The sequence below is a fragment of the Triticum urartu genome, chromosome 6 (genome assembly GCF_003073215.2).
Source record: "Triticum urartu cultivar G1812 chromosome 6, Tu2.1, whole genome shotgun sequence".
Lineage (NCBI taxonomy): Eukaryota > Viridiplantae > Streptophyta > Magnoliopsida > Poales > Poaceae > Triticum > Triticum urartu.
In genome coordinates, this window is record NC_053027.1 from 477,213,734 (window position 1) to 477,233,376 (window position 19,643).

Below are 19,643 nucleotides of genomic sequence, written 5' to 3' on the forward strand. Positions count from 1 at the left end.
CCTTGCTCCTTTATATACGGGGGCAGGGGGCACCTCTAGACACAACAATTGATCCTTGAGATCTATTAGCCGTGTGCGGTGCCCTCCTCCACCATAATCCTTGATAATATTGTAGCGGTGCTTAGGTGAAGCCCTGCGACGGTAGAACATCAAGATCGTCACCACGCCATCGTGCTGACGGAACTCTTCCGCGACATTCTGCTGGATCGGAGTCTGGGGATCGTCATCGAGCTGAACGTGTGCTAGAACTCGGAGGTGTCGTAGTTTCGGTGCTTGATCAGTTGGGCCGTGAAGACGTACGACTACATCAACCGCGTTGTGCTAACGCTTCCGCTTCCGGTCTACGAGGGTACGTAGACAACACTCTCCCCTCTCGTTGCTATGCATCACCATGATCTTGCGTGTGCATACGATTTTTTTGAAATTACTACGTTCCCCAACAGTGGCATCCGAGCCAGGTTTTATGCGTTGATGTTGTGCACGAATAGAACACAAGTGAGTTGTGGGCGATATAAGTCATACTGCTTACCAGCATGTCATACTTTGGTTCGGCGGTATTGTTAGATGAAGTGGCCCGGACCGACATTACGCGTACGCTTACGCGAGACTGGTTCTACCGACGTGCTTTGCACACAGGTGGCTGGCGGGTGTCAGTTTCTCCAACTGTAGTTGAACCAAGTGTGGCTACGCCCGATCCTTGAGAAGGTTAAAACAGCACCAACTTGAAAAACTATCATTGTGGTTTTGATGCGTAGGTAAGAACGGTTCTTGCTAAGCCCGTAGCAGCCACGTAAAACTTGCAACAACAAAGTAGAGGACGTCTAACTTGTTTTTGCAGGGCATGTTGTGATGTGATATGGTCAAGACATGATGCTAAATTTTATTGTATGAGATGATCATGTTTTGTAACCGAGTTATCGGCAACTGGCAGGAGCCATATGGTTGTCGCTTTATTGTATGCAATGCAATTGCGCTGTAATGCTTTACTTTATCACTAAGCGGTAGCGATAGTCGTGGAAGCATAAGATTGGCGATACGACAACGATGCTACGATGGTGATCAAGGTGTCGCGCCGGTGACGATGGTGATCATGACGGTGCTTCGAAGATGGAGATCACAAGCACAAGATGATGATGGCCATATCATATCACTTATATTGATTGCATGTGATGTTTATCTTTTATGCATCTTATCTTGCTTTGATTGACGGTAGCATTATAAGATGATCCCTCACTAAATTATCAAAGTATAAGTGTTCTCCCTGAGTATGCACTGTTGCGAAAGTTCTTCGTGCTGAGACACCACGTGATGATCGGGTGTGATAGGCTCTATGTTCAAATACAACGGGTGCAAAACAGTTGCACACGCGGAATACTCAGGTTTAACTTGACAAGCCTAGCATATAACAGATATGGCCTCGGAACACGGAGACCGAAAGGTCGAGCGTGAATCATATAGTAGATGTGATCAACATATTGATGTTCACCATTGATACTACTCCATCTCACGTGATGATCGGACATGGTTTAGTTGATTTGGATCACGTGATCACTTAGAGGATTAGAGGGATATCTTTCTAAGTGGGAGTTCTTAAGTAATATGATTAATTGAACTTAAATTTATCATGAACTTAGTACCTGATAGTATCTTGCTTGTCTATGTTTGATTGTAGATAGATGGCTCGTGCTGTTGTTCCGTTGAATTTTAATGCGTTCCTTGAGAAAGCAAAGTTGAAAGATGATGGTAGCAATTACACGGACTGGGTCCGTAACTTGAGGATTATCCTCATTGCTGCACAGAAGAATTACGTCCTGGAAGCACCGCTAGTGCCAAGCTGCTGCAGGAGCAACCAGATGTTATGAACGTCTGGCAGAGCAAAGCTGATGACTACTCGATAGTTCAGTGTGCCATGCTTTACGGCTTAGAACCGGGACTTCAACGACGTTTTGAACGTCATGGAGCATATGAGATGTTCCAGGAGTTGAAGTTAATATTTCAAGCAAATGCCCGGATTGATTGAGAGATATGAAGTCTCCAATAAGTTCTATAGCTGCAAGATGGAGGAGAATAGTTCTGTCAGTGAGCATATACTCAAAATGTCTAGGTATCATAATCACTTGACTCAACTGGGAGTTAATCTTCCTGTTGATAGTGTCATTGACAGATTCTTCAATCACTGCGACCAAGCTACAAAAGCTTCATGATGAACTATAATATGCAAGGGATGAATAAGACTATTCCTGAGCTCTTCGCAATGCTAAAAGCCGCGGAGGTAGAAATCAAGAAGGAGCATCAAGTGTTGATGGTCAATAAGACCACCAGTTTCAAGAAAAAGGGCAAAGGGAAGAAGAAAGGGAACTTCAAGAAGAACAGCAAACAAGTTGCTGCTCAGGAGAAGAAACCCAAGTCTGGACCTAAGCCTGAGACTGAGTGCTTCTACTGCAAGCAGACTGGTCACTGGAAGTGGAACTGCCCCAAGTATTTGGCGGATAAGAAGGATGGCAAAGTGAACAAAGGTATATGTGATATACATGTTATTGATGTGTACCTTACTAATGCTCGCAGTAGCACCTGGGTATTTGATACTGGTTCTGTTGCTAACATTTGCAACTCGAAACAGGGGCTACGGATTAAGCGAAGATTGGCTAAGGACGAGGTGACGATGCGCGTGGGAAATGGTTCCAAAGTCGATGTGATCGCGGTCGGCACGCTACCTTTACATCTACCTTCAGGATTAGTATTAGACCTAAATAATTGTTATTTGGTGCCAGCGTTGAGCATGAACATTATATCTGGATCTTGTTTGATGCAAGACGGTTATTCATTTAAATCAGAGAATAATGGTTGTTCTATTTATATGAGTAATATCTTTTATGGTCATGCACCCTTGAAGAGTGGTCTATTTTTGATGAATCTCGATAGTTGTGATACACATATTCATAATGTTGAAATAAAAAGATGCAGAGTTGATAATGATAGTGCAACTTATTTGTGGCACTGCTATTTAGGTCATATCGGTGTAAAGCGCATGAAGAAACTCCATACTGATGGACTTTTGGAACCACTTGATTATGAATCACTTGGTACTTGTGAACCGTGCCTCATGGGTAAGATGACTAAAACGCCGTTCTCCAGTACTATGGAGAGAGCAACGGATTTGTTGGAAATCATACATACAGATGTATGTGGTCCAATGAATGTTGAGGCTTGTGGCGGATATCGTTATTTTCTCACCTTCACAGATGATTTAAGCAGATATGGGTATATCTACTTAATGAAACATAAGTCTAAAACATTTGAAAAGTTCAAATAATTTCAGAGTGAAGTTGAAAATCATCGTAACAAGAAAATAAAGTTTCTACGATCTGATCGGAGGAGAATATTTGAGTTACGAGTTTGGTCTACATTTGAAACAATGCGGAATAGTTTCGCAACTCACGCCACCTGGAACACCACAGCGTAATGGTGTGTCCGAACATCGTAATCGTACTTTATTAGATATGGTGCGATCTATGATGTCTCTTACTGATTTACCGTTATCGTTTTGGGGTTATGTTTTAGAGACGGCTGCATTCACGTTAAATAGGACACCATCAAAATCCGTTGAGACGACGCCTTATGAACTGTGGTTTGGCAAGAAACCAAAGTTGTCATTTCTGAAAGTTTGGGGCTGCGATGCTTATGTGAAAAAGCTTCAACTTGATAAGCTCGAACCCAAATCGAAAAAATCTGTCTTCATAGGATACCCAAAGGGGACTGTTGGGTACACCTTCTATCACAGATCTGAAGGCAAGACTTTTGTTGCTAAATTCGGAGTTTTTCTAGAGAAGGAGTTTCTCTCGAAAGAAGTGAGTGGGAGAAAAGTAGAAGTTGATGAGGTAACTGTACCTACTCCCTTATTGGAAAGTAGTACATCACAGAAACAGGTTTCTGTGACACCTACACCAATTAGTGAGGAAGCTAATGATAATGATCATGAAACTTCAGATCAAGTTACTACCGAACCTCGTAGATCAATCAGAGTAAGATCCGCACCAGAATGGTACGGTAATCCTGTTCTGGAAGTCATGCTACTAGATCATGATAAACCTACGAACTATGAAGAAGCGATGGTGAGCCCAGATTACGCGAAATGGCTAGAAGCCATGAAATCTGAGATGGGATCCATGTATGAGAACAAAGTGTGGACTTTGGTTGATTTGCCCGTTGATCGGCAAGCAATTGAGAATAAATGGATCTTCAAGAAGAAGACTGACGCTGACGGTAATGTTACTGTCTATAAAGCTCGACTTGTTGCAAAAGGTTTTTGACAAGTTCAAGGGATTGACTACGATGAGACCTTCTCACCCGTAGCGATGCTTAAGTCTGTGCGAATCATGTTAGCAATTGCCGCATTTTATGATTATGAAATTTGGCAAATGGATGTCAAAACTGCATTCCTAAATGGATTTCTGGAAGAAGAGTTGTATATGATGCAACCAGAAGGTTTTGTCGATCCAAAGGGAGCTAACAAAGTGTGCAAGCTCCAGTGATCCATTTATGGACTGGTGCAAGCCTCTCGGAGTTGGAATAAACGCTTTGATAGTGTGATCAAAGCATTTGGTTTTGTACAGACTTTTGGAGAAGCCTGTATTTACAAGAAAGTGAGTGGGAGCTCTGTAGCATTTCTGATATTATATGTGGGTGACATATTATTGATTGGAAATGATATAGAATTTCTGGATAGCATAAAGGGATACTTGAATAATAGTTTTTCAATGAAAGACCTCGGTGAAGCTGCTTACATATTGGGCATTAAGATCTATAGAGATAGATCAAGACGGTTAATTGGACTTTCACAAAGCACATACCTTGACAAGGTTTTGAAGAAGTTCAAAATGGATCAAGCAAAGAAAGGGTTCTTGCCTGTGTTACAAGGTGTGAAGTTGAGTAAGACTCAATGTCCGACCATCGCAGAAGGTAGAGAGAAAATGAAAGGTGTTCCCTATGCTTCAGCCATAGGCTCTATCATGTATGCAATGCCGTGTACCAGACCTGATGTGTGCCTTGCTATAAGTCTAGCAGGGAGGTACCAAAGTAATCTAGGAGTGGATCACTGGACAACGGTCAAGAACATCCTGAAATACCTAAAAAGGACTAAGGATATGTTTCTCGTATATGGAGGTGACAAAGAGCTCGTCGTAAATGGTTACGTTGATGCAAGCTTTGACACTGATCCGGACGATTCTAAATCGCAAACCGGATACGTGTTTTTACTGAACGGTGGAGCTGTCAATTGGTGCAGTTCTAAACAAAGCGTCGTGGCAGGATCTACATGTGAAGTAGAGTACATAGCTGCTTCGGAAGCAGCAAATGAAGGAGTCTGGATGAAGGAGTTCATATCCGATCTAGGTGTCATACCTAGTGCATCGGGTCCAATGAAAATCTTTTGTGACAATACTGGTGCAATTGCCTTGGCAAAGGAATCCAGATTTCACAAGAGAACCAAGCACATCAAGAGACGCTTCAATTCCATTCGGGATTTAGTCCAAGTGGGAGACATAGAAATTTGCAAGATACATACGGATCTGAATGTTGTAGACCCGCTGACTAAGCCTCTTCCACGAGCAAAACATGATCAGCACCAAGGCTCCATGGGTGTTAGAATCATTACTGTGTAATCTAGATTATTGACTCTAGTGCAAGTGGGAGACTGAAGGAAATATGCCCTAGAGGCAATAATAAAGTTATTATTTATTTCCTTATATCATGATAAATGTTTATTATTCATGCTAGAATTGTATTAACCGGAAACATAATACATGTGTGAATACATAGACAAACATAGTGTCACTAGTATGCCTCTACTTGACTAGCTCGTTGATCAAAGATGGTTATGTTTCCTAACCATAGACATGAGTTGTCATTTGATTAACGGGATCACATAATTAGGAGAATGATGTGATTGACTTGACCCATTTTGTTAGCTTAGCACTTGATCGTTTAGTTTGTTGCTATTGCTTTCTTCATGACTTATACATGTTCCTATGACTATGAGATTATGCAACTCCCATTTACCGGAGGAACACTTTGTGTGCTACCAAACGTCACAACGTAACTGGGTGATTATAAAGGTGCTCTACAGGTGTCTCCAAAGGTACTTGTTGGGTTGGCGTATTTCGAGATTAGGATTTGTCACTCCGATTGTCGGAGAGGTATCTCTAGGCCCTCCCGGTAATGCACATCACATAAGCCTTGCAAGCATTGCAACTAATAAGTTAGTTGCGTGATGATGTATTACGGAACGAGTAAAGAGACTTGCCGGTAACGAGATTGAACTAGGTATTGAGATACCGACGATCAAATCTCGGGCAAGTAACATACCGATGACAAAGGGAACAACGTATGTTGTTATGCGATCTGACCGATAAAAGATCTTCGTAGAATATGTAGGAGCCAATATGAGCATCCAGGTTCCGCTATTGGTTATTGACCGGAGACGTGTCTCGGTCATGTCTACATTGTTCTCGAACTCGTAGGGTCCGCACGCTTAACATTACGATGACAGTTTCATTATGAGTTTATATATTTTGATGTACTGAAGGTTGTTCGGAGTCCCGGATATGATCACGGACATAACAAGGAGTCTCGAAATAGTCGAGACATAAAGATTGATATATTGGACGACTATATTTAGACACAGGAATGGTTCTGGAAGTTATCGGATATAAAACGGAGTACCGGGGGTTACCGGAACCCCCCTCGGGGGTTAATGGGCCTCATGGGCCCAAAGTGGAGCAGAGCAGGGGCGGCCAGGGCAGGCTGCGCGCCCCCTCCCCCTCTAGTCCGAATTGGACAAGGAGGGAGGGGCGGCGCCCCCCTTTCCTTTCTCTCCTCTCTCCCTTCCTTCCCCCTCTCCTAGTTGGACAAGGAAAGGAGGGAGTCCTACTCCCGGTAGGAGTAGGACTCCTCCCTGGCGCGCCTCCTCCTGGACGGCCGTCCCTCCCCCTTGCTCCTTTATAAACGGGGGTAGGGGGCACCTCTGGACACAACAATTGATCCTTGAGATCTATTAGCCGTGTGCGGTGCCCTCCTCCACCATAATCCTCGATAATATTGTAGCGGTGCTTAGGCGAAGCCCTGCGACGGTAGAACACCAAGATCATCACCACGCCGCCGTGCTGACAAAACTCTTCCCCGACATTCTGCTGGATCGGAGTCCGGGGATCGTCATCGAGCAGAACGTGTGCTAGAACTCGGAGGTGCCGTAGTTTCGGTGCTTGATCGGTCGGGCCGTGAAGACGTACGACTACATCAACCGCGTTGTGCTAACGCTTCCGCTTCCGGTCTACGAGGGTACGTAGACAACACTCTCCCCTCTCGTTGCTATGCATCACCATGATCTTGCGTGTGCGTAGGAATTTTTTTGAAATTACTATGTTCCCCAACATCCAGATGGATCTAGAGGGGGGGCGGCGGCCAAGGGGGTAGGCTTGCCCCCAAAGCCAAGGGGGGCACCCCCTTTAGGGTTCCCTCAAACCCTAGGCGCATGGGCCCTAGGGGGGTTGGCGCCCAGCCCACCTAGGGGCTGGTTCCCACTCCATATTCAGCCCATAGGGCTCTCCGGGGCAGGTGGACCCTCCCGGTGGACCCCCGGAACCCTTTCGGTGGTCCCGGTACAATACCGATAAACCCCTGAACACTTCCGACGACCGAATAAGGACTTCCCATATATAAATCTTTGTCTCCAGACCATTCCGGAACTCCTCTTTATGTACAGGATCTCATCCGGGACTCCGAACAACATTCGGTAACCACGTACAAATTTTCCCTATAACCCTAGCGTCTTCGAACCTTAAGTGTGTAGACCCTACGGGTTCGGGAATCATGCAGACATGACCGAGACATCTCTCCAGCCAATAACCAACAGCTGGATCTGGATACCCTTGTTGACTCCCACATGTTCCATGATGATCTCATCGGATGAACCATGATGTCGAGGATTCAATCAATCCCGTATACAATTCCCTTTGTCTACCGGTATAGCACTTGCCCGAGATACGATCGTCGGTATACCGATACCTGGTTCAATCTCGTTATGGTAAGTCTCTTTACTCGTTCCGTAACACATCATCCTGTGACCAACCCCTTAGTCACATTGAGCTCACTACGATGATGTCTTACCGAGTGGGCCCAGAGATACCTCTCCGTCATACGGAGTGACAAATCCCAGTCTCGATTCGTGCCAACCCAATAGATACTTTCGGAGATACCCGTAGTGCACCTTTATAGCCACCCAGTTACGTTGTGACATTTGGCACACCCAAAGCATTCCTACGGTATCCGGGAGTTGCACAATCTCATGGTCTAAGGAAAAGATACTTGACATTAGAAAAGCTTTAGCAGACGAACTACACGATCTTGTGCTATGCTTAGGATTGGGTTTTGTCCATCACATCATTCTCCTAATGATGTGATCCCGTTATCAATGACATCCAATGTCCATGGTCAGGAAACCGTAACCATCTATTGATCAACGAGCTAGTCAACTAGAGGCTCACTAGGGACATGTTGTGGTCTATGTATTCACACATGTATTATGATTTCCGGATAACACAGTTATAGCATGAACAATAGACAATTATCATTAACAAGGAAATATAATAATAACCATTTTATTATTGCCTCTAGGGCATATTTCCAACAGTTCTGGAGATAAAACATGTTTTCATCTAAAACTGCTTTTATCCAACTACTTTATTTGTCAAACAAAATTAGCTTTATGCAAATTGAGCCATACAGCCTTCATTTGAAGCCACATGTAGCTATTAGGTCCTTCCCCGTGGGAGGCATGTTGATTACGTAATGTACTCGTGACAATACTTTTGTTGAACAACAGAGATCTATGAAGACGAGGGCATCGACTACGACTATTATGATGATCCTGAGGAGTGAGGACACGTTTACTACATCGACTGCCTGTGGCGGAGATGGAGTCGCTACGTATTTATATATTCCGCTGTGTTTTTGGTTGTAATAAATGTCATGAGACATTTCACTATGTATGCCTTGTGACAAGAGTTATTAAACTTATATTTTATACTTATTTTAATGTTCTGCAATGATACCATTTCGCTGTGTTGTCAAGTTGATCCTGAATTGACAAATATACACAGGAGGGTGTGGAAATAATTTCGCCTCTGCCTGCGCGCAGGAGTACGAGCGGCACCCAAACGCCGGCAGCTTCCCGAGCGCGCGCACACCGACGATATCCCGCGGCCAAATGATCACATCGCGTTCCCGTTGGCATTTTCTGCAGCAGCCCGGGGGCAGTGTAGTACGAGCACCTGTCAGACCGGGAGAAGCACGACCTCAGTCTCTGGCAGCAAAGATCGTGAATTTTGGCCGGCGAACGCAGTAGTCCGCGGATGGCGAAGAGGCAGGCGTACATCCGACGTGGCGGGACGAGCTGCAGCGCGCGGCCGCGACGAGCAGCCCAGCAGGGGCAGCTAAAGCAGAGGACTGCTGCGAGTGACATGGTGATGGCCACAGCCGCAATGAGCGCGCGACACCGCATCACAGCGTGTCACTGGCGCGCGTGCAGCTGGACCGGCAAGCTGCTTATTGCCGGCGCAGATGCATGAGCCCGGTCATCATTATCTCAGGCGGCGGGGACGCCGAGGAGGTTGAGCGCCAAGTGGCGACGTGCTCGTCTTCGCCAAGGGAGTCAACTCGCGGCAAGGCATGAACCGCATGGCCTTCGACATCTGGTGTGTACGTACTACCGATGTGGAAAGTAACAAGAGAGAAAACAGAAGCAAAACCACCTTCAATTCTCTCCAAAACCACCTAGGCTGAGATTTATACGGTTTTGCAACGTTTAGGGGGAAAATAATCCGGTTTTGAAGTTGCGGAGGTTATTGATCCATTAAGGAGGATTTGAGGAGGGAAAACTATACTTTCTTCTTCAGTAAACTGCAAGCGGGCCGTACCACGGCCTAACGGGCTTACAGCCCACCGGGCATTAACCAAGGCAACTACCGAAAACCAACCGAAGTTAAGGAAGGAACAAAATGGTACGGGGCAGATCAAATCGGGGCAGGAAGTAGCTCAACCCCCCGGAGTGGACTGGCCGGAGCCGGACGGGAGCAGGATGGAGTGGACGACGGTGGAGGCGGCGGACGGGGCCAAGCTGAGCGTGCGGGTCTTCAAGTCGGCGGCGCCGGTGGAGGGCGCGGAGGACGTGGCGGTGGTGCTCGTGCACCCCTACACGATCCTCGGCGGCGTGCAGGGCCTGCTGCGCGGCATGGCCCAGGGCCTCGCGGAGCGGGGCCACCGCGCCGTCACCTTCGACATGCGCGGCGCCGGGCGCTCCACCGGCCGCGCCTCGCTCACGGGCTCCAGCGAGGTCGGGGACGTCGTCGCCGTCTGCCGCTGGGTCGCCGACACCCTCAAGCCGCGCGCCGTCCTCCTCATCGGCTCTTCCGCCGGTAGGTTAACTCCGCCGACCCCCTCGCTCCTCTCCGTAAGTGTTCGGTTTGCCTTGTTGTGAGATTCAGCGAAGCCGGTAATCAAATTGACCAAGTCAGTAGCTATTCTGAAACTGCATATCAGCAAATGGCATACGCAATTGACGATTAACTGATTAAGCACTCATCTTGACCTGCGACCTGAAATGGATAGGTGATGCGTTGCACTGTTGCATTGGAATTGAAAGCTCAAACAACCTTTTGTCCTGATGGAATTTGCCTTCAAATGTACTCATCGTACAATTTTCTTATTACTTCAGTGTCCCCAAAGTCCAAAGATCAAACTAACAGCTGGGTATTACTCACTGTCTCACTGATTTGTGCTCGGGGCTGTTGAGGGGCTGCTAAGCAACCCTTGAGACTCAGAGGCTCCAGTGACTGACCTTATCGTATTGTTAAGGCAACCCCAGTCTTCTCAGAAGCAATTTTTCTTGTTAGGTTATCACCACTATTTTTCAGCCTATCCTTATTAACGTAGGATACCCCGGTCTTCTCCACCGATGCGGCGATGCATCTTCAGTTTGCCGTGACGCGAGATTCAGTGAGGCCAGTAATCAAAATTGACCAAACAAGTAGCTCTTCTGAAACTGTATGTCAACAATTGGCATAAGCAATTGACAACAATTAGACACTCATCTTGACCCGCGACTAATGAATAGGCGATGTGTTGCACTGTTGCATCAGAATCGAAAGCTCAAACTTTCTGTCATCATTGAATTTTCCTTCAAATGTACTCATCAAACAGTTCTTTTACTATTTCAGTGACCCTAAAGTCCAAAGATCTAACTAACAGCTGAGTATTATCACTGAAATGTATTCAGAGCAGTTGAGCAGGTGCTAAGTAACCCGTGTGATAGAGGCGAGGGTTCCTCATCACCGTGTCTAAGAGGCTCCCATGGTGACCTTCTCCTGTTTTTAGGGTAACCCCAATCTTCTCAGAAGCAACCTTTCTTGCTAGATCATTACCACTACTTTTCATCCGATCATTAATGCAGGACACTAGACTAAGCAGATTAGTACTCCCTCCGTTCGGAATTACTTGTCGCAGAAATAGATGTATCTGGATGTATTTTAGTTCTAGATACATCCATATCCGAGACAAGTAATTCCGAACGGAGGGAGTATTTCTCGGAAGCAACCTGGACATGAGACAGTTGTGCTGTACCTATTTTTGGCCACTCATCTGTCCTAAAGATTAGTATTGACTTGACAGTAATGAGGTGTGCAAAGCACACCTACTCTGCTTACCTCTACCCAGTACTGCTCCCTGTGCTCCTAACTGGATTGACGTGCAAGGGTCTTAAGATTTCGTAATGTTAACACAGTGCAAAGCAGTGGCAACTAATTAAGTACCGGTAAGAGAACTTGTGTTGTTGCACAAAATACAATACTGGATCAGGATGATGACGAAATCGTTATGCCTACTAGTTTTCTTCATCCATTCATGTAAGTACTGAATTAAGTTTGGTCATGTATCTCAGTCTAGTTTCCTGTCACAGGAGCACCAATTGCGGGATCTGCAGTTGATAAAGTTGACCAGGTGGTTGGCTATGTTAGCATCGGCTACCCATTTGGTTTAATGGCCTCAATCCTATTCGGCAGACATCATGATGCTATCCTCAAGTCTGAGAAACCAAAGTTATTCATCATGGGAACCAAAGATGGCTTTACGAGCGTAAAGCAGCTGCAAAACAAGCTCAGGTCGGCTGCTGGACGGGTTGATACACACTTGATTGAAGGAGCCGGTCACTTCCAAATGGAAGGTCCTGCTTTTGATGCCCAGATGGTAGATCTCATTGTCAATTTTATCAAATCTTTGCCCAAATAGTGTACTGTAACTGTGTGAAAGTGCGCAAAGCGTGTAGTGATGAACATCGAAAACATACGATTTGGATAGTGCCTTCATGGTTTGTATTTTCTCGTGTTGTATGTGTACACTGGGTGTTGTGTTCGAGATAGTAATCAAATCTTAGTTTCCATTTCATATGAGTTTTAGACTCAGTGATGCAAGCCGCATGGAAAATCTTATTGTCATCACGACATTGTAATCCAATCTTATTATTGTTTGTATAGCCATACTTCTACTTGTGAGTGGTTGCTGTCCTTGCAGTCCAAAAACTGTACTCACATCATTATAATGGAACCAGGTATAGTTTCTGTCTCTTTCTGTCTTTCTGAAATTGTTTGTCAAGCGTTAGCTTCGTCGTAGGTTATATACATGGCTGATGTTGATCTTACGTCTTGTTCTCTGTTTTCAGGCTGGTGGAGGGTGGCCTTCACGACGACGAACCGAGACTAGAAACCTGAGGTTATATATGACCGGTGTTGATCTCATGTCTTATTCTCAGTTTTCAGGCTGGTGAAGGGTGGCCTTCACGGCGACGAATGTACGCTAGAAACTTGAGATGCACGTAACGCGGCTGATCCATCTAACAATAAATAAACTCGTTTTCAACTTTCAACAGATTTGGTTTCGGGGGATTTCATCATCAGCTTTGGAGAAACCTCTGGGACGAGCAACCTGGAGGTAGGGGAAGCATGCAATGAGCATTCTGAAGGGGGAACGTGTTGGATTTGATTTGAGCTGAAACAAGGGGCAGAGGGGGCCTAGCTGGGCATCGGTAGGTCTGATCCTCCTGCAATTTGGTCTGCACCTAGATCATTTTTCCGTCCTTTTTCGTGTCAGCAGATCAGATGGCGTGGATCTGCAGCGCGCGTCATCAAGGGCCGTACGTGGTCCTAATCTCCCACGCTTTATTTGCAAAACCTCAGCGTAAACTGTACCCCAGCTGATGCCTCTGGTGCTGCTGGTGGAACGCAGATGCAGATCCGGATGTGGTGACGAAACACAAAATCTTTTGCTGCGCTGAGTTATTGTAGAATGATATTTTTTACCAAATAAAATTGTATTTTTTTTAATTCACAGTTCATGTTTCGAGCATGCCGAGTTCACAAGTTAGCGGTGAGAATTGAAGGGCAATAACTCGGCCAGGACCTGACATCAAGAGCAGCAAGTACATCCATCCTCTTTCATGCTTGTGTAGAGATACGGTGGTGCCACACCACTGATCATCGGTACGCGTCCTCGCTAGTTTGGTCCTTGACCTAGAAAAAAAAATCACCTCGATCCAAAATCCACGCGAGTAATTGTAAATAAGAAGGTGAAATACGAATTCAAAGCAGAGAGGGGAAGAAGAAATCACGGTGCAGTGCCGTGTCAGGATTCAGAAATAATTTAGTCGAGCCACTTGCCACAGGAGCTGGAGCGGGGTCGGCTTTGTCTAACCACTGTCCGGTAGCGGTAAGTAAGTGCCGTTTCACTGTAGATAATTAATCAATGACGTTCACTCGCACTCTACTATTAGACACTGCATAAGCTGGTAGCACGCCGAGTAGAAACATGCAGGGCCACGGCTAATACTGTGCGGTAAATAGTAGAACATGACCAGTAGAATGGTTGGTAACCCTAGGAGGCACAGGCGCAGGGATGCTGTGTCAGGTGTCGAAAGGCAGGCAAGGCAACTACTGTCTACTGCTACCGACGTTAAACATCCGCTAACACTGAGCAAAAATGCCATCATGGTAAAACTGCAGCACGTTCCTAGGGATCCACGCCGATTAACTTTTTAAGCCGGGAAATTGCTGAGAAGCACATAACTATCTTCAACGGTGGGTAGGCTGCAAGTAAAAAAAATGATAAACAACGGGCAAATGACCCCTCAACTATATATCTAGAAGGGCTAGCTCCCCCTCTCTTTCCCTCTCTCTCTCTCTCGCCCCCGCTGCTGCCTGCTATGCCCCAGCAGCTATTGGAGCTCAGCCATCCAGAAGTAGCAGAGCGCTGGCTAGCTTTGGTAGCTGTTCGTCGATAAGAGCCCCCTCCCGCTTCCCGCACGCCACATATAGCAATCTTTGCTGTTGCCTCCCGATCCGCTGTACTTCCGGCATCGCAGGCCAAGGATTGCCACCGATCCATCGTTTGTTTTCCTCTAGCGCCAGGAGAGCTCCATCTTCTTCTTTTTTGCTGAGATTGGTGCTGCTGCTTGGAGTAGACGCCAGCTTTGTGGCAGGTCAGTTCCTCGTTTTCCATCCATTAATCTGAGAAATGGTTCAGCTGTTGATTTGAATCAGTCCTTGTTTATATATCTTTCTGCTTTCTTGCATAGATAGATGTTATATGTTCTGTAAGAGATTTATTTAAGTCTGTATCCGTCAGATGCGTATTGCTTTGCTGTTTTGTGTAGCTTGCGTCTGGATATTTGGGTTGCTTGATCTGAATTTGCATCTTTTCGATTGCCATGGATCTCAATGAGAATCGTACTTTTCTCGAGAATGAATAAGAATCATAATACTAGTTCATTCTCACCTTCACAAACCAAGAACTCAATAGAACATTTACTGATGTAGCTTGCTTGATAACGGCATGTAGATTAGCTCACTTTGCTGATTTCTATTACCAATCCAAATCGGTTCAGGAGTAAAAATTTGTAACCGCTGTTCTTCATGCCACTGCTGCAGATTTGTAGAACTTTAGCTGGATTATCTTAGCACAAGGTGTCTCTGTAAAACACTCCAGTTTCAGTAAGCAAACTGATACTGATAGAGTAGAAGCAGCCGCTTCAGTGGTTGCCCAAACCAATCTATAGTTCTTGCTGCTGCTGCTGCTGCTGAGTTGAACCAACCAATGGGTAGAGGAAGAGGCAGAGGCAGAGGAAGGACGGCGGCCATTGCCAGGAGCCATGAAGACAAAGGAAGCAGCGGTGAAGAGGTCGTGCCTGCAAGAAAGAGGAGAGGGAGGCCGCAGAAGCACTTCGCCGATAAAACCGAACAGGTTGATGTTGAGAATTTCGTAGAAGATGTCGATGGCGGCGATGAAGATGGCAAAGATGTTAAACTGAATGCAAGTGCTGGTGTGAAGAGAGGCAGGCCACTGAAGGAGAGCCCCAACATGGTCCTGGAAGAGAACAGCAATTCCAGCGTTCGATCAAGCAGCGATGAATCGGCCAGGACCAATGGGTTCAGGCAGATTGGGAACCGGAGGAAGAGCACGCCCCGGCGAGCAGCGGAGGCAGGGCTGGAATGCAAGTAGCAATGAGCAGTGCCATGCCAATCCATCCATGCGATTTTCGGTGCCAGGTAGCCTTCATAATTTGTTTCAAATGTAAACATGACATGCACCGAGTGCTGAAATTCGTGTGTTTATGTGGACGCAAAATGTATGAACTGATGATAGAACACCTACGGAATCTTGTTCAGCTGTTGTAGGCTGATTACTACTAGTATTTTGGTCTGCTTGTTTGTGGCAGAGCTTTACTTGAGGACAACTAGGGATGATAGTATTGCAATTTTGATCATGTTGTTGGTGCTACTCAGGATAAGGGTTATCTATCCAATCAGTTTTATGTATTTTTGGCTCGTACTCTGGTTCGTCAATCTTATCCAAACGAAACTGCTACCAGATTATATATGTTCAGACAAAAGAAAGCTAGTGCTATATTATACTACTCCAGAAGCCATCGTGCCAAGCTGTGGGACGACGATCAATTCCTCCTCGTCGGCAGAGTCGATCGTGGGAACTTGATGCTGGAAACTGATGCATTGTGTGTGTAACGTGATGTAGTAGCATTGCATTTGGACAGCCGTTCTCTCTGCATATCATCTACTCCCAACCGACCAACCAACCAGCGCTCCCACACCACGATTCAATTGGGAGCACATGACAGGAGCCTCGACGCAGACGAGGTGGTGGTGGTGTCGCTGTAGCAGCGGAAACCCGGGCCGCGTCGGGGAGGTAGGGGGGTTCGGGAGCCCGGACACGCGGGGGCAGGGCACGGCCGGCAGCGGCTTTCCGCAAAGCTGCGCCGCTTTGCGACTCGCCCGGCTCGGTGTGGGGCGGCGGTGGCCTGCGCGGCGGCCCCGCGGGCACGTGCTGCTGGCCGGCGAGGGGCGTGGAGCGGCGGACGCGAAGCGAGGTTGTACCCGTACGGGGCGGGCAGAGCGACGCTGTCGCGGGCGCGACATCATCATCGCCGCCGCCGCTGCCGCTGCCGCTGCCTGCCGTGGCCCGGCTCCGGACCCGGTGCGCCATCATTCGGCACTCCGCCCCGCTCTGCTCGCTGGCTGGGGGCATGGGCGTACTGCTACGGCCACTGGAGGGGTGCCCTGGGCTACTTGCGTGATAATTGCACTGTGAGTACTGGTCTGGGCACTGGCCAGGCGGGGCTGACCGCTGCACGAGGAGTCGAGCAGACCACGGCGGGACGCCGTGCCATGCCATCGATGAAGTTGCTGCACTGGGAATCGCTGACGCTCGTGATTTATGAGGCGATCGATGAAGCCGTCCGATCGGGCCTGCCTGGATTCCACGAACACGAAATGGGACATGGGCTCCATGTGACGTAGGCGCTACAATTGATACCTTTCCCCATTTTACTTTTGCTTCGATACACCTTTTTTTTTGCGAGGGAAAAGATATGCTTCGATACACCCTACAAACACATCAACGATCAAGGTCGGTCTGTCCCCCCCTTCATACTTAAACAACTAATAACATTAAAAAACTATTAAGTCAAGTCTAACCCTAATATTTCAAAAAAGAAGTCAAGTCTAAACCCTATTGAAATCCGAATGACCCGGCCTTAGAAAGTTAGCAGGTTCTAAACATTGATATCCAATCTCGAAAAAAAGACATTGATATCTTTCTGTGAAGAAGAATACTCGGATCGTGTAGAGCCAACCATAGTCAGAGATCATCGAGAGAGTTTCATCTTGGCATCCACGAGTAGACTCGAGCGTGTGGCTGACATTGTTTCAGCAGAAGCTGTTGTACTACTTTTTTTTTAAATGGAGGAGGACCCCAGCCTCTGCATCTGGACAATGCATGCAGTCATTTTATTAATTATTCACACAAGACCTTACAAGATTAAAGCCAACGTTTAGACAACATCTGTCGCTACTCCTACACAGCTGATGAAGGGACACTGATAGTCTGAGGCTAATACCAAACAGACCTCGTAACCAAACCTAATATCTAAAAACTGAGGTCCCAACCAGGACGCCTGCCGGGTATGGGGCATCCATCAGTTCAGCGCACTCCTCAACCAGGACACCTACCTGGTATGAGGCCACCACAGTCACCTGCCATCACTTCATCTTCAGTACTGTACTGTTGCATCTACCTTGTCCGGTTTAGCTGTCGTCGACGCCACCATGGCGTCAGACGACGCCACCATCCTACACGTATCCATCCACACACGCTCGTCGCCGAAACTCCGCAGCGCCATGCCGCCGGGATCCGTCGTCGGCCTTCCGGTAAATGAAACACTGCTCCTCCTTGTCCCTTCCAGCCAGCTCCTGCTCCAAAACGATGCCCTCAGGAGGGAGCACGACATCGAAGGCGATGTCATCGTCCGATCCGGTAGATCCAAATCTAGGGTTTCCCCCGAAACATCCCGATCATGTTGAGCAGTTTGCAACGACGATGCCTTAACACGAGGCATCGAAGACGCCGTCATCGTCCGCCATGACCGAAGTCGGCGCGATTTTCATCGGAAGTAGCGCCACCACGATCTCGCCGCTGACTGGATCCGAGCACACCCTCGCCATGTAGACGTATGGTGTCATCGGAAAGCCGGTTGAGGACCTCCGGCCACCCCATCCCGGCCCATCACACGCCGCCGGCCGGCCATAGCCGAAGCACGACGGATCTGGCCGGGATGCCAGATCCGCAGCCACCGCCGCCACCCAACCCGGCCAGGCAAGCCAACGACTCAACCCATCGGCCATGGGGGAAGCGGCCGCCGCCCCACGCCAGGGTCGCCGCCCTGGCCGCGCCGGCTGAAGACGAAGGCGCCAACGCGAGATCGATCCAGACGACTTGAATCCCTCGTGCGCGACCCCGATCAGCCACGCAGAACCTCCTCGCTGCGCTTACGAGAGGTTCACCGCCGGATCCACCACGCCGGCTTCCGCCGCCATGCCGCAAGCGGGCCACGCCTTCCAGGGCAAAGCGCCGTCGCGAGGAGAAGAGTGCCTTGCCGCTGGCGTCCTTCGAGGCGGGCTTCGGCCGTCGGCCTCCTCCGGCAGCGGCCAGGCCGCGGGCTGCAGATGCGAGGGACGGGGCGGCGGCGGCTAGGGTTCGCTCGTGCCGCCCCCCGAAGAGCGACACGAGCGCTTGCGATGTTATTTTTCTCCAATGTGACTATTAGAAGGGCATAAACGCATCCAAAGCCTAGGATGCAACAATGTCCCGGTGAGGATGGACAACATCACGGTGGTGGAAGCTTTAAAGCTTAATGAAGGTCATTCTATGGTGGCAGTCCCTATCTTGGGGTTTTGCAGAGTATTGCTTAGAGAGATCAGGAAGGTTACTATTGAGCATTGTAACAGAGAGTCAAATGTAGTTGCTCATCAGCTAGCTCATTGGGGGTCGTGTAAACACTCCCTCATTGTGGGTGGATGCACCTCCTGATTTTATTGCTAAATTTTTAGCAGACGATGTAAGAGTTATTTGATTTAATAAAGCTGGGCATCAAGGTCTTCCCATCAAAAAATAATAATCCGTATGACCCATTTGAATCCGTATGTGTTGTACAATTAATATGGCTGTATATATTTATGGGCGTCATCGCCCACTCCTCTTGCTCGCCTCATCCTTGCCGAACAGGCGCACCCTTGGAAGAAGCGATGATGCCCTCCTCTCTGGACCGTACCGGCCTCCACTCCATCCCACGTCACCCTCTCCGCTACATCTCGTATCGGTCTCTACCCCATCCCATGCCACTTCACCATCCCAATCCATGCCACCCTGTGCACCGTTTGGCACCACACCCACACCGCCAACTTATCAGATTAGTTTGGCGGCTGTAGCAAATGATTTTAGGGAACCCTAACTGCCGACCCAGTCACAAATGGGATGTCCCAACACGCCCCCGAAGGTAGTTCCGAAAATCTAGAGGCACATTCCCGACGGCCAGGATTCGGGGCTACTTCCGGTGTAACTTCTGGTTGAGCAACAGAGCCTTTGTTGTCAACCATAACCTTATGATGGAACCGATGCCACAATTTGAAGCTCCGAGGAGTGACCCAGAAGTTCTGTGATAAACTTCCAAATGAAGTAAAAAAAATCCTTTTTGA

At 47.6% G+C, this 19,643-nt stretch overlaps 2 protein-coding genes across 2 annotated transcripts; both read left to right on the plus strand.

The window, feature by feature from the left end:
• Positions 1 to 10,038: 10,038 nt before the first annotated feature.
• LOC125514367 lies at positions 10,039 to 12,599 on the plus strand. Its single transcript, XM_048679676.1, has 2 exons — positions 10,039 to 10,469; positions 12,008 to 12,599. The coding sequence occupies exons 1-2, from the start codon at positions 10,133 to 10,135 to the stop codon at positions 12,334 to 12,336; spliced, it is 666 nt and encodes a 221-aa protein (XP_048535633.1). The 5' UTR covers positions 10,039 to 10,132; the 3' UTR covers positions 12,337 to 12,599.
• Positions 12,600 to 14,258: 1,659 nt separating this feature from the next.
• LOC125514368 lies at positions 14,259 to 15,787 on the plus strand. Its single transcript, XM_048679677.1, has 2 exons — positions 14,259 to 14,578; positions 15,027 to 15,787. Exon 2 carries the CDS (start codon positions 15,193 to 15,195, stop codon positions 15,595 to 15,597), a length of 405 nt encoding a protein of 134 aa, XP_048535634.1. The 5' UTR covers positions 14,259 to 14,578; positions 15,027 to 15,192; the 3' UTR covers positions 15,598 to 15,787.
• The last annotated feature ends 3,856 nt before the right edge of the window (positions 15,788 to 19,643 follow it).